Below are 16,631 nucleotides of genomic sequence, written 5' to 3'. Positions count from 1 at the left end.
AGTTGAAGCCGGCGCTGAAGGAGAGGCGAATCATCACCCTGACAGCAATGGGTAAGATCATCGACATAGAGAGCGGAGAAGACACCTGAAGGAAGAGAGGAAAGAAGACCATTGAGGGCAACCAGAAAAAGAGTAGTGCTCAGAACACTACCCTGGGGCACACCTTCGTATTGCTGAAAAGAGGCAGAGAGAGTGGTACCAAGGCGCACCCAAAAGGAACGACGAGAGAGGAAGCTGCGGAGAAAGAGAGGGACACGACCACGAAGGCCAAAAGAATGAAGTTGAGATAGAATATGATACCGCCAAGTGGTGTCGTAAGCCTTTTCCAGGTCAAAAAGGAGGTCTTCGCAGCAAAAGCAGTACGAATATAGACCTCCAAGTTACCAAGACATCTGTCGTGCTGCGGCACTTGCGGAAACCAAATTGAGAAGGGGAGAGGTGTTGATGGTGTTCCAGGAACCACATCAGACGAACGTTAACCATACGTTCAAAGTTTGCAGACAACTTGTGAGGGCAATAGGGCGAAAGTCCTTGGGGGGAAGTACCCAGAGACCCCGGTTTGCGAACAGGGAGGACAACGGCATCGAGCCAGTCCTCAGGGACTGACGACGACTCCCAGATCCGATTATACAGACTCGGTAAATACCGAGACGTGCACGGAGGGAGATGGCGAAGCATCTCATAATGAATACCATCGGAGCCCACTGCCGTAGAACCCCAGAGGGCCAGGGCAGAACGAAGTTCAGAGAGAGAAGGGATCATTATAGGGAAGCTGAAGACGAGTGCAGAAATCAAAAGGACGAGACTCGAGGACAGGTTTACGAAGAAGGAAAGATTGGGGAAGATGAAGACCAGAGCTAACAGAAGAAAAGTGGGAACCCAGTACGGAAGCGACCTGCAACGGGTCCGCCACAAGAGTATCATGGAGGTGAAGGACTGGTGAAACATCAGGAACGAACTTACCCGCTATCTTGCGGATACGCTTCCAGATCTGGGCCAGAGGAGTTTTGGACGTAATTGTCGAGACATAAGATGCCCAACATTCACGTTTAGCCGTACGGATGGCCCTACGGGCCACCGCACTCGCTTTGTTGCATCAGAGGCAGCAACACCAGACATGAATATCAATTCACTTTTATCGCTCTTACTTCTATGGTCACTCACGCTGGCCACCTCACCTCCCACGTTCAATATGTTCATCACTTGCTACTCATCTCACCTCATGCCCAGCCTCCATGTATTACCTCACTCCACATGTACACCCTTTCTCATTCGCCTCACATGTACTTCCCCTCGCCTCACTCCACGCTTGCGCGCACACATGAACCAAATATAAGTGGCATGTGCAATGTGCCAGCATAAGAACCGTCTTTAAAACCTTGAGAATGCATTCAGGACATTGTAAACACATGTCAAACCAACCCCTGGAATATGCGATGCCAGCGAGGTGTTCTTACCTCGTTAAATACAAAATGATGCTGGAGAAAGTCCAGAGTTGTATTAATCATCTGTTAATCATTGTTGTTAAAAGTTGTTAATCATATTTTACACACACAGTGCATAGTGTAATAGCTGCTACAACTATTAATCAATTCAAATTACAAACAGTGTATCTTCCACATGGCAAGAGTAGTATAATTTTCCAAGAGCTTTTGTTCAAAATAACTAAATCATGTTTGCTACTAGATTTAACTCTTCAATACAATAAATATACTACTGTAACCTTTCTTACAATCTATATTTACCACTCAAGTTGTAACCTATAATTCCGTTGAACAATAGAATAAATTCTTTAAAATTTAAATGTGATTTACATTACTTTGCATCTTTTATTATTAAATATTCCACAAAAATGTATTCTCTGAACCACACAATTTTAAGGCAGCACACAATTGTTATTACTAACCTAGTAAAAATGTGCCCCTACATTAATATACAAAAAATCCTTGCCAAATTAATTTTAATTAAACTATCAGGGGAAAGTGCCAAACCTTTAAGACTTTATAGCACTTGGAAGGGGTCAGGATAAGCATTTGGGATGGGACTGGGGGGAAGAAATGGTGCCCAACCACTTGGATGGTCGGGGATTGAACGCCGACTCGCTTGAAGCGAGACCGTCTCTCTACCGTCCAGTCCAAGTGGCTGGGTAATCCTTACCAAAGAAAACTAATATTTTCAACCTGAAATTACAGCTGCATAGATATCTTTCTGGCAGAAAGTACATTTTACAACATCCCTGTAGTACAACATGTTTGAACTACTGGAATTTTTAACCTGTATTAAGCCTAAGTAATCATAGGCCTAATATGTCATCTTGCATGTAAATTAGGCCTAGGATTCCTAATACTGTATATACATGTGCCTAGGGAATAATCTATACTATGTATAGATTATACCCTAGGCACATAATATATACTATTATAATATATTCTATGCCCAGGGAAGTTTACATTTAGCTGTTGCCATCTTTCTCATGCCCTTTACAAAATTAGGCCTTTTTTCGGTGCAACAGTCCATTTTTGTGCATTCAATCATTTGTTGCAATAAGGACTATCATATGTGGATGACAGGTTATATTTTTCATCCTGTAAGGAATAGCACTGAAGCAGTAGTACTGTATCCACAAACTTAATCTTCTTTGGCAAGGCCAACCATTTCTTCTGAAATATGCCACAGCTTTTCTGCTACTGCATCATCTCGTGCTGCTGCACTAGCATAGCCAAGACCACAATCACTGTTGAAGAAAAAAAAAATCAGGCATTGAGTTAAGTGAAAATTGCCTTTGAGTGGTTTATTTGGTGGCTTCCTAAGGTAAGGTCACCCCATGTCCAAAGGACAACATTACAGTCTTGTAATTACAGTCTTGTAAAGCCACTAGCATGCGCAGCGTTTCGGGCAGGTCCTTAATCTAAGAAAATTTTAAGGAGGTAAATACTTGCAAAATTTATAGACAAAAAAATGATAACAGATTACATGGAATGAAAAAAAAAAAAAGATGAGAGAAAATTATAGGTACAGTATATTAAAGCACATAGGTAGCTATGATTGATTGCAATGACAGCTTAAAATGGTAGTTGACAACAAATTGGTAGGCACAATACAGCAGAAACAATATAAGATTGATTGCAATGACAGCTTGAATGGTAGTTGACAAAAATTGGTAGTCACAATGCAGCATATGGCTAGCACATAAAAGAAGACAACAATGAACACAATGATAAGGTTGTTTGATATTACATAAAAATTAGGAGATTGGGTACCACTAGGTACAGAGCAAATTAAAGCTCAGTGTAGGAAACTAAATAGATGAAGTTAGGTACTTTTTGGTTTTGCTTTTAAATAAGGCAAAAGTTTTACAGTTTTTCAATTCACTAGGGAGTGAGTTCCATAGACTAGGTCCCTTAATTTGCATAGAGTGTTTACACAGATTAAGTTTGACCCTGGGGATATCAAAGAGATATTTATTTCTGGTGTGGTGATAATGGGTCCTATTACATCTGTCCAGGGAGAGTTTCAGAGCATGGTTTGCATTTAAGAACAGGGTTTTGTAAATGTAGTTGACACAAGAGAATGTGTGGAGGGAGTTAATATTTAGCAAGTTTAGAGATTTAAACAAGGGAGCTGAGTGTTGTCTGAAAGCAGAGTTAGTTATTATTCTGATAGCAGATTTTTGCTGTGTGATGATGGGCTTAAGGTGGTTTGCAGTGGTAGACCCCCATGCACAGATACCATAATTAAGATAGGGGTAGATTAGTGCATAATATAGTGAGAGGAGAGCAGAGTTAGGAACATAATATCTGATTTTGGAGAGTATGCCAACTGTCTTAGAGACTTTCTTAGTTATGTGTTGAATGTGGGTGCTGAAGTTGAGTCTCTTGTCTAGGAATAGGCCAAGAAACTTGCCATCATTTTTATTACTGATGTTAATGTTGTCTATCTGTAGCTGAATTGCATTTGATGATTTGTTTCCAAATAAGATGTAGTAAGTCTTTTCGATGTTTAATGTTAGTTTGTTCGTTGACATCCATAAGTGGACTTTTTTTAATTCATTATTCACAACATTATTTAGTGTATGTGGGTTGAGGTTTGAGTAGATAAGGGTAGTATCGTCAGCAAACAATATAGGTTTGAGAATATTAGAGACATTAGGCAGATCGTTTATATATATAAGAAATAGAAGAGGTCCTAAGATGCTGCCCTGTGGCACTCCAACGGTAATTGGTAGAGTGGAAGAAGTTGTATCATTGATGGTTACATATTGGTGTCTGTCACTAAGATATGACACACAGTGTCATATAGAACTATCAAAAATGTTCCTGAAAGGTCATAAGTGTGCCAGGAAATCACAGGAGAATATTCTGATGGATATTTAAAATACTATGCTCAACTGCTATTTGAGAGTATAATTGAAAGTGATTACACACATTTGAAGTTTTTAAATTTAGTCATTTTATAATTCAATATACTGTACAGCAATTCATTGTCGGGGGACAAGAAGCCAAAGTGTATTCACACACGTTAGGCTTATAACGAGGTCCCTCTATCCTCGGCCCCTATCTAAAGTAAGCTTCAGAACCTATCAAAACCCCATGGGTGGTGGCCCCTGAAATTATTTTCCTCCCATTCCAGTCTGACAATGCCTGCAATTCCACATTCTGCAGCCACATAGGGGCCCAAACCAAGGGTGGAGGCCTAAAAAGCAAACCAAACAAACTGACCAAACTGGCCACTCACAGACAAGACAAAAGCAGCAGAAGCAGCTGCTGCTGCAGTCACTGTTAAGCATTATTAAGTATTAAAACATAACAATCAGGTTTTTGTCTCCATTGACGAACATCGGTTCAGTAGAGTTGGCGAGTACACTAGAGGGTTGAGTGGCCTGGCTGACGGTTGTTAAGCAGGTGTTGCAACAAAGAACCTTTTTCCTAGAATCCACCCAAAAAGTTGCCCAATTCACAGGTACCTGTTCACCGATAGGTGAACAGTGCCATCAGGTGCAAGGAAACGTGTCCAAACATCTCGCCCTGTCCAGGAACTGAACTGTGGATCAATCAGTTGTGTGCCAACTACACTAACCTCTGCACCACAGGTGACTTTATGCTTAACTCCTTATACCAACCTCCTATCTTTAAGGGAGAGTGGCAGAAACCAGCCTCCCCCCTCCTTCCACAAAGACATTATTACTTCATCAATTCAAAACTCCTGAAGGTGTACCCAATATATTTCTAAGAATCTTGCTGGCTTAGTTATTATAAAAGTGAAAAACTCTTAATTTTACTGTATTTTCTAGTTAACATTATGAGCATATGTATATACACACACCTGTAATAATAAGGATCCTCCTGAATAGCCTCCAAGGCACAATGAAGTGTCGTCTGTGTGCCTTCAACAGTGTTTTTCGAGATAATTGCCATTAGTTTGCTAGCATACCACCTCTCTACTACATGACGAGCTAAATTAGACTGTACAGCTCCTGGGTGGACAGCAAATACTTGAATGTTTGTTCCTGTAAAATAATTATGATTAGTTAAAAATAAGAAATGTATTTTATACATTTTCAGTATTTAAATGTATTTTTATACAATACAGCATACTTGAGCTCCCATTTTTAAAGTTTTGAATATTAGTAATAATCAAGTCTTAAAAGTTTAATATTTCATGTAATGAAATGCTCCTTTCTGGATAGCACTCTGATAGCTTCCCTTATTTTATGTAACCAGCATAGTCAGAACATTGCGAGTGTAATTACTGTACTTGAGTGTAATTACCAGATGAGAGCTACGCTCGTGGTGTCCCATCTTCTTACCCTGCCATACGACACTTTGAAACTACCGACAGTTTTGGCCTCGACAGCCTTCTCACTTTTGAACTTCTTCCAACCATTTATCATAAAAAAAAAAAAAAAAATACGACCTGAGAAGCACAAAAACACATTGTGTGAGGAGCCTATGCTATGTTTTCTAATTTCAGAATGGCTTTTAAATATATGGATGGTGAAATGCTAAAGCAATTGTTCATGACCTTCGTGAGACCAAAGCTTCAATATTCAGCGGACAAATGGTGCCCATATCTTAAGACGCACATCAGCAAACTAAAAAAGGTGCAAAGATATGCTCCTGAAACTGAACAACAAGAACTATGAGGAGAGGTTTGAGGTCTTAAATGTACCAAACTAGAAGATATTAGAAAAAGGAGCGATATGATCACTATGTACAGAATACAGTAATACCGTGAATCAACAGAATTGAGGGGAAGAATTCCCGAGACCTGGTACTTAAAGAACAAGAGCTCATAAATTTAAGCTAACTGAACAAAGCTGCCGAAGAAATATAACAAATTCACTTTTGCAAACAGAGTTTTAGATGGTTGGAATAAATTAAGTGAAAAGATGATGGAGGCCAAAACCGTCAGTAGTTTCCAAGCATCAAAAGACAGAGTGCCGAGAAGATAAGTCATCACGAGCGTAACTCATCCTGCAACTACACTTAGGGAATTACTATTTGCAAAAGAGCTTCCCAATATTTTTCTGGTACATTTGTTTCCTTAGCTGGAATCTATGACCTCTTGCTCCTGAAGGTGCAAGTTTCAAGAATTCCTCTTTTTCAATATTGTAGATTCTGTTACTACTTTGTATGCAGTGATCATATCACCTCTTTCTTCTATCTTCTAGTTTTGGCATATTTAGCATTTCTAGCCACTCTTCGTAATCTGTTTTCAGTTCCAGAAGCCACTTCGTAGCACGTTTTTGCATCTTTTCCAGTGTGCCAGGTTCCTGGTGACTAGCTGAACCCACTTTTTCAAGTTTGTAATAGGGTTACTCTTTGAATGCAGTAGTTGGGCATATATTATGGTCTCCCCCCCCCCCCTCTTGAGGATCAAAGTTTAACCCATTAACAAGGCAAATTGCCATTAAAATACAAAGAGGCACCAAAACCACCCTCTAAGCAATGTTTGGCATACTGCATAACAAAATAAAGCTGAATAATCCTAACCACCACTACCAGGTTTCAGGTTTACCCACCCGAGCCCCAGGGAAGGTGACCACAACTCTCAAACCTAAGCTCATTTATTGACAAAAAAATACAGTATTTATAAATGGGTAAGAATAGGAAGCTACCGAGGTGATGCCCAAAAGGAGCATTTTACTACACTCGATGCTCTATTGCACCTGATAGATAAAGAGCATCATTATTAGGGTGTTTACACAATAGCAATGGTTGTTTGCCTTGTTACTTGCCACCCCCCCCCCCCCCCCCCGCCTTTTCCACCCAAACATACCTTTTCCACCAACGCCTCCACTTATCTATCTTTTACCTTCCTGCTCCAAACTCCCCTCATTGTGCTTGCTCAGCTTGAACTTAAAACTTGAGCTAGAAGGTTGGACCCAAGAGCTGAAGATATCTTAAATGTACTCTGAAGTGAAATATCTAATTTTTCTAAAGTACACTCATGGTTCTAATTAAGAAGTTTCAAACTAACCACCGTGGGATTATCAGGCATTTTGCCTAAATCCACTACAAGTAGATATGCAAAATTGCTATGGATTTGTTATTAATTGTTCAGTAATTATTGCAGGAGCAATAATTATTGATTAATAAATAATAAACTTGTTGCATTTAATAAGTTCCATTTTGGATTCTGGATTAAGTTATGCTATGATTATTGTTATAATTAATGTGTTACTACTGTAAATTACTTTTTCCCCCCATCCCCCCTACAAGCCCAGAGTTTTAATTTTTAACATCTTGAAAAATACAATACTAGTACATTGGTAATAGAGTATCAGTCTTTTTATAGTATCAAAGTATGGGTCGGGAAATGGAGGAGGGAGGGAGGAAGGGGGTTGCATTGGTGCATATATGTAACTTTTCAATATCTATGAAATTGAAACATTAGTAGCCAAAGAACTATATGGAGAACATAATTTACATAGTTAATGATTAGAAAATGACTCAGTTCTGTAGTAATGTACATTAATTACCTTTTAATTTCTTTGCAAGTTGGCGAGTGAAAAGGACATTCGCTAGTTTGCTGTTTCCATATGCCTGAATTTTGTCATAGCCTCTCTCATATTTCATGTCATCAAATGGAATATAACCTTCTGAAATATAAAGTTCTTAATTAAAAATATGCTATTAAATTTACATGTAGTACATAGACTACACAAGAACCAGTTAATGTCAGATTATTTCTTTATGCAAGTACTGTACAGTACTATTTTCATTGAGTTACTAAGCTGGCATATAGAATTCATTAAAACACACCAGCAATCAAAGAGCAAAATGATAAGTTTCATGTGTGTTTTTGCAACCAGCTTACCCCATAGTATATTTTAATAGTAATGTTCTTCATTTATCTCACTATTGAGAGGAGGTATAAAATGTTAATGGTCATTTGTGTTTCAGGACAGCAGTTTAAAAAAACAGTTGTCATAACTGAAGTTCATTTGCATAATAAATAATTCTTGCTAGGAACAATGTAACCAACAGTATATGTAATATTAACTTGTCAAGTTATTATAATAACTTGACAAGTTTATTAACTAAATATTAACTAAAATATTGTACTGTAATTGGTTACGGAAGATTGTTGTAAGCCGGAGATGGTAATATTCTGGAAGGAGCAAGCAAGAGCACCACCCAGATCAAAATACTCCACACTAATCCAGAGTGGACCATTGTAGAATGAGAGTGCTTATTGGGCTCCTTTGTTAGTGAAGTATGTTTTAAGTATGTACCTTGTTAGGACATGATTAGGAACGGTGTAAACATCACTGGCAGGGACGATAACATTGTTGCCATGGTGATGACATTCATTTTGTAACATTATTCTGGTGTCCGTTGCGGACGTCGTTGTCGAAGCATTTCATGAATCAATTTTAGCATCTACATGCAGTGAATCATTTTGGGGCTAATGGTTCATGATTATTAGTACAGTACAGTAGTTTGATTTTGGCACACTGATAATTGAATTGTCACCTGGTGGCTGGCTGCCATAAGCCAGCCAACATAATGTTATGTTAATGTCAACATAACAGTTGTTCTTGAGAATGATTTGTGATGCAGATTTTGACACATTCCTGCATTATTTGGACTCTTGAATTTAATTGCACCTTGTCTTGGCTACCATATTTTTATGTAAATACTTTCCTTGCACAGAATATATTATACTGCTTTTAATAAGCCATTGTCTTTTAGTTATTTTTTCTTCTTATTGTTTGAAAAGAAAGTTTTTACATTTTTCCTCAGACAGCTTAATTTGAATCTTAAAGAGACCCTTGGCAGCAACAGGCCACAAGTGGCCAATTAGTCATTATCTTTGGGGAAATGGCAGCTGTTAAGTCAGTCTCAAGCTCCAAAATGGAGGGAGACTTTAATTGGGTTCCATGCCCTCATCTCTCAGCCGAACTTAAGAGCAAACTCATTTATCTAAAGTGCTGAAATTCTCTGTACAAACACTCTTCTCTGACCAGCTTCAGTTAAAGCAATCTTCACCGAGTTAAACTTTATGTTTTAATTTAATTAAATATACAGTAACATATGAGGAATTCAGACTTCCTTCCTTTTTGAATGCAGTACTGTACCAGGGTATGCTCCTGAATTCAAATGTCAGATGAGAGGACTTTGCATGCAAATTGCATGGTGCACAAAAAGACAATAAATTTTCTTAGCAAAATAAATTTGTACAACCAAATTTAGCCACAATTACTGTATTAGAGAAAATATATGATTACTATCCATGGAACTTCTTACGTGTATGCCCAAGAGAGCTGATATTAATGATACGAGCAGGTTCAGAGTGAGTCAATAAGGGCAGCAGTAAGCAGGTCAACAGGAAATGGCCAAGGTGGTTGGTGCCCATCTGCATTTCAAACCCATCTTCAGTCTTCATATATGGACACATCATAACACCTGAGAAGATCATCACAAATAAATGAAATTTTTTGTTAGAATCACTTGCATAATTTTAAGGTTAGGGGCAATGAGTAAGATCATACAAGTACAGTATGGTAGTTCAATATGAGTAAATCTTTCATGCTATAAAAAGTTGGAAATTCAGACCTTAAAATAACAAAACTCTTAAATTCCTTACAGTACAGTACTTTGGTTACTGGAACAAAACCTGAAAATTTTGAATGGAGGCCTGAACTTTCAAATGTATGTAGAAATTCAACACAACTTGGCATTGTTATACTCTGTTCATATTTAACAATTTTACTGTTATTTACTTTGGTAGTACTATAATTATTTACTGCATTTAAGAAATACAGGTTTTACTGTACAGTACATATACTGTATTGTATAATGCATTGTATTGCACTTATAAACCTTATTAGGTTTCTGGTGAGGAAGCTACTTCACTCTCAAGTCAGAGCACCATACAGTAAAACACTGACAAAAGGCAGAACAGGTGGGAAGAGGGAACTACTATGGTGCCTCATAGTGCCTTAAATTGCTGAAAATAAAATTACAGAGTACAATATTCAAAATTTTGGCATATTCAACATTTCTAAATATCACCAATTTGTGATATTTTGAGGTTGAACTTTCTGTACAGTACGACACATTCATTGAATGCATTACATATTTTCTATGCTGGAGACGATTCAGAATTTTTCATACAGTAGATACTTAAAATAGATTTATGAATCCAGACAACATATGTGCATGTTGTACTAACCTGCATTATTGATCAGCATGTGAATCCTTGTTTCTTTGGCTCTGAGGTCGGCAGCAAATGCACGGACAGATTTTAAGGATGCAAGGTCCAGTTTCATGACCACAAGCTCGCCACCGGTTTGATCACGTATCTCTTCAGCGACTTTTTCTGCCGTCTTCGTGTCTCTACAGGCCATTATAATTTTAGCCCCTGTAATAAGTACAGTAACAAAATAATTAAGTAAATATTTTTTTAATTTTGCTAGAAATTACCTACTTAAAATTATCTGTTAGATTAAGGACCTGCCCAAAACTCTATGCATATTAGTGGCTTTACAAGAATGTAAAAAGATCAATGCTATGTTCTCTCAAACCCAATGTACCTTCATGTATGTATGTATGTATATTATATATATATATATATATATATATATATATATATATATATATATATATATATATATGTATGTATGTATGTATATTATATATATATATATATATTATATATATATATATATATATATATATATATATATATATATATATATATATTATATATATATATATATATATATATATATATATATATATATATATATATATATATATATACGTACTTGTCAGCCTACTATGCAAGGCCCGATATGCCTAATAATCCAAGTTTTCATGAATTAATTGTTTTTCGACTACCTAACCTAACCTAACCTAACTTTTTCGGCTACCTAACCTAACCTAACCTATAAAGATAGGTTAGGTTAGGTTAGGTAGGGTTGGTTAAGTTCGGTCATATATATCTACGTTAATTTTAACTCCAATAAAAAAAATTGACCTCATACATAATGAAATGGGAAGCTTTATCATTTCACAAGAAAAAAATTAGAGAAAATATATTAAATCAGGAAAACTTGGCTTATTAGGCAAATCGGGCCTTGCATAGTAGGCTGAGAAGTGAGTTCTGGCTACTAGGTATGACATATATATATATATATATATATATATATATATATATATATATATATATATATATATATATATATATATATATATAAATATATATATATATATATATATATATATATATATATATATATATAAATATATATATATATATATATATATATATATATATATATATATAAATATATATATATATATATAAATATATATATATATATATATATATATATATATATATATATATATATATATATATATATATATATATATATAAATATATATATATAAATATATATATATAAATATATATATATAAATATATATATATAAATATATATATATAAATATATATATATAATATATATATAATATATATTATATATATATATATAATATATATATATATATATATATATATATATATATATATATATATATATATATATATATATATATATATATATATATATATAATATATATATATATATATATATATATATATATATATATATATATATATATATATGTCGTACCTAGTAGCCAGAACTCACTTCTGAGCCTACTATGCAAGGCCCGATTTGCCTAATAAGCCAAGTTTTCATGAATTAATTGCTTTTCGACTACCTAACCTACCTAACCTAACCTAACCTAACTTTTTCGGCTACCTAACCTAACCTAACCTATAGAGATAGGTTAGGTTAGGTTAGGTAGGGTTGGTTAGGTTCTGTCATATATCTACGTTAATTTTAACTCCAATAAAAAAAAATTGACCTCTTACATAATGAAATGGGTAACTTTATCATTTCATAAGAAAAAAATTAGAGAAAATATATTAATTCATGAAAACTTGGCTTATTAGGCAAATCGGGCCTTGCATTGTAGGCTGAAAAGTGAGTTCTGGCTACTAGGTACGACATATATATATATATATATATATATATATATATATATATATATATATATATATATATATATATATATATATATATATATATAAACCTAAAATGGATAGATTTCTTGTTTTTCCCTGACATCAGTAGGCAATGTCTTAAGACATATATACATAACACAATATTATTATTATATCTACATAATTTTAGGAATGCAATTTGAGGGTTAACTGACAATATTAACACGTGTCAAAATTCGGGTCCTGGCTCCCAGTAGTTCAGGACAAGTCTCAGATTCCTGGTGTGATTTACCAACACCTAGGGATATAATATTGAGCCCCACTCAAATATATTATGCAATTAAAAAAATAATAATATAAATCGTAATTAATTCCACAAACTTAATAAACTTGGCCATTAGCAAGGCAGTGTTGCGCATTCATCACAGTACAGTAACCAGAGAATAGTCCAATCTTGGATCCACAGCTACATCTTTACAGTACTGTACCTGCATCATTCCCTTTCATATAAATGAAAGTCTATTACACATACAAAGTAATCACATTAACACGATGTATTAATGAGAAAAATAGTAGGAGCCATGAGAAAGATTTGAACCTATGCTCTGGGTACTGCCAAGCAAAATGCCAAGCATAGTGGTCTAAGGTGTTTGGTTGGGAGTATGTAGAGCACAGGTTCAGATCCTGCTCAAGGCTCACTGATTTTCTTAAAAATCTATTTCTTAACCTATACTATTCCTAACACCTCTTCTTGCCTTCTACATCTTCAATTCATTATCAACTGCCACTGCTTCTCAAATCTTAACGTTTAATTTATTTTTCCATCAGTTCTAACATTGTGCTGGGATACAATCTGGCGCCGCCTGTGAATAATCAGAGATCTAATCATGACCAGCAGGCAAGTCACCACATTACTTCAGCAGTCATCATGACACACAGTTTTCCTTTAAAGTGTCAAAAGAGACTTGCATACATTATCCCTAGCTATTGCAATATTAAAAATACATGTTATTTGAATCATGTAAATCTTAATATATATACAGTAGTACAGTATTCTAATACGTACCATCCTTACAGATTTTTACTATATTATATAAACCCTGTTAAAATCTTGTACAGGGCTTACCTATCACTATCAATACTCTACATAATTAATATTTTGAAGATACAAGACAGGACAGTATTGAAACATTTTGTTTAGGCACGAGCAGAAAACACTATGAACATCAGAGGTTCGGGGATATTCAATATCCTCCCACTAAATATAAGAAATACTGTACTGCTGGAACAAAAGTTGGCATGTTTAATAAACAATTAGACAAGTTCTTGTAAGAAATGCCAGACCAACTGGGTTGTAATGGATACTTGGGCCTGTGGGCCATACCAAGCCACACCCTTTTAGCCAAAGTTATAACAAGATAAACTTGGCTCCAGGCTAGGCTAGAGGACTGTATACATTACAATAGCTATTTAGACAGCATTTTATAATAAAAACCCTACCTCTTCTGCTCAGATTACGTGCAGTCTCTCTTCCAATGCCAACATTGCAACCGGTAATCACAATAATTTTTCCATTTAAACGTTTCACAGAGTTGCATATTCCACCAGCCAGGATGCGGCGGACCAGTACGATGATGGTACTATGGAATAACATGCATGTCAGGCAGTTACCCAGATAGTAGTCAACAGCACACACTGAAAAGAACAATGATAATTCAGTACAGTATACAAATCAAAATCTAATCTCAAGTACATAATTACAGTATTACTTACATTAAAAATTGTGCACGACTATCATGTACGAGTACAGTACTGTACAGCACTATTATATTTGGCAACAACGCGAGTCTCCTCTGTCACTGGGAGGTATTAAGCTCTTGTCTTCAACACTCCATGGACACGGCCATTTAGTTCCTTTCAAATTACCTTGTCCTTTATGTTGCTTATTATAATACAGCATATTGTACAGTACATAATATATTTCATATATAAAATATATAATATGCAAAATAACCACATTTAAAAAAGTAAGTAGTTGCCAGAGTGCATTCAACACTCTCAGACCCTTGTTAATTCTGATATTGACAAAGGTCTTAAGAGAGTCGAAGATCTCTAACAATTATTTAATTTTTGTCAAAAAGTGGTTATTCTACATTTAATAGATTATTTATAGGGTCTTTTAGTACAGTTGGCCTTGTCCTTGACTCACAATCAGAGATCCAGGGTTCAATTTCCGGACAAGACAGAAATGTTTGGGCACATTTCTTTCACCTAATGTCTCAGGTCACCTAGCAGTAAATAGGTACCCTGGAGTTGGGCAACTGTTGTGAGGTCCTGTGGAAGGTCAGTAGTTCCACCTTACAACATATATGTTATAATTAACAATTATAAATATATTATAATATAGAATATAGAATATATATAACTATAATTAACATATATGCTAAAATTAACATACCTAAAGTATATGTATAATTTACACAGGCTTCCTGTCCCCACCAAAACGAATTCTTCAGGAAGACCAATTCCCCACCACCACAGACAGGTACCCCAAGTGTAGATAACACAAACATTGATAAACTACAAGTATTGGTATGTACTGCCGGCCAGTCTCATATCTACCTTATCTCGTAGTCATGACCTCTAACATTACCTACAGCCGTGAGGGAGGGGAGAGTACTCGGAGGTCATAGTCCTAAAGAGCTCGGGTTTGATCCCCGGTGGAGATGGAAACAAATAGGTAGTTTCTTTCACCCTGACGCCCCTGTTCACCTAGCAGTAAAATAGGTACCTGGGAGTTAGACAGCTGTTACAGGCTGCTTCCTGGGGATGTAGTAGAAATAATAGAGGAAGAATAAATTGGTTAGAAAGGCGGGGTCCAAGAGATAATATCTCCATTCTGCAGATACAAATAGTAAATACACTAATGCGCTCGCTTGCAGCACAAATTAAAATTAGTTCACCAAATGTTCAAATTGCTCAGCTTTTACTACAACTGGTGTTCAGTTACTAAGCCCATAATAAGCCTAATGTTTCCCCCCCCCCCCATAGTAGGGTACACCACTATTGATATAGTAGTCCCATAGCAACCACCTTACTTTGACTAAACCAATGTCACTTACTCAGGGAACATAGCCCGACAAGAACACTGAATTCTTGCTCCAAGAAGAATCCGAGGCCCGTTGTAAAGTACTCCACAGACACCCAATGGGGATCACAACTGCTGCGGAGGAACTCCATGTCAGTAGGTCCGGCAGGGTGGGTGGCTGCGGCCCGTCTGAGTCTGCCTCACCACTTGTAGGGCTGCCACCACCACCTCTCCAGCGCTGCCAGCCGCATAACACTTACTTCCACATTATATAATTCAGCATATAACTCGGGAGATAAATATAACTTTTATATAATATATGTATCTCCCCCAGGGAGGTACTGCGGACGATTCTGTGAATGTAATTTACAGATATGAAGGCTAAAATTATGGTTAAAGGGCTACTAAGCTGGCAAACTCACTATAACTCAAGTGATCACAATTAATAACTAACTAACTAGTTAATTACAAGACAAAGTTAGAGAAGATGCAAAGGTATGCCACCAGACTAGTTCCAGAACTGAGAGGTATGAGCTACGAAGAAAGGCTACGAAAGGTAAACCTCACGTCCCTGGAAGACAGAAGAGTAAGGGGAGACATGATAACCACCTACAAAGTTATCAGGGGAATCGACAGAATGAACAAAAACAAATAATTTAGCATCGGTGGAACACAAACAAGGGGACACAGGTGGTAACTGAGTACCCAAATGAGCCACAGAGACATTAGAAATAATTTTTTTCAGTATCAAAGTAGTTAACAAATTTAATGCATTAGGCAGTGATGTGATGGAGGCTGACTCCATACACAGTTTCAAATGTAGATTTCATAGAGTCCAGTAGGCTCAAGAATCTATACACCAGTTGATTAACAGTTGAGAGGTGGGACCAAAAAGCCAAAGCTTAACCCCCGCAAGCACAACTAGGTGAGTACAACTAAGTCTATCATCATGACACAGCATCGTTATCACGTTCTCTAAATTATCCATTTTCTCTTATTGGTCTGTCGTAGATTTAG

General features: G+C 36.2%; 1 protein-coding gene across 1 annotated transcript; it reads right to left on the bottom strand.

Annotated features, from left to right (window-relative positions):
- Positions 1–1,635: 1,635 nt before the first annotated feature.
- LOC123767576 (retinol dehydrogenase 12-like) lies at positions 1,636–15,828 on the bottom strand. Its single transcript, XM_069310605.1, has 7 exons — positions 15,649–15,828; positions 14,027–14,221; positions 10,681–10,869; positions 9,753–9,911; positions 7,982–8,101; positions 5,323–5,506; positions 1,636–2,734 (listed from the first exon to the last, which is right to left on the bottom strand). The coding sequence occupies exons 1-7, from the start codon at positions 15,764–15,766 to the stop codon at positions 2,629–2,631; spliced, it is 1,071 nt and encodes a 356-aa protein (XP_069166706.1). The 5' UTR covers positions 15,767–15,828; the 3' UTR covers positions 1,636–2,628.
- Positions 15,829–16,631: the final 803 nt, after the last annotated feature.

This window comes from Procambarus clarkii, chromosome 67 (assembly GCF_040958095.1).
Source record: "Procambarus clarkii isolate CNS0578487 chromosome 67, FALCON_Pclarkii_2.0, whole genome shotgun sequence".
NCBI lineage: Eukaryota > Metazoa > Arthropoda > Malacostraca > Decapoda > Cambaridae > Procambarus > Procambarus clarkii.
Note: the sequence above shows the minus strand (reverse complement) of the source record. Positions and strands in the feature narration are given on the sequence as shown.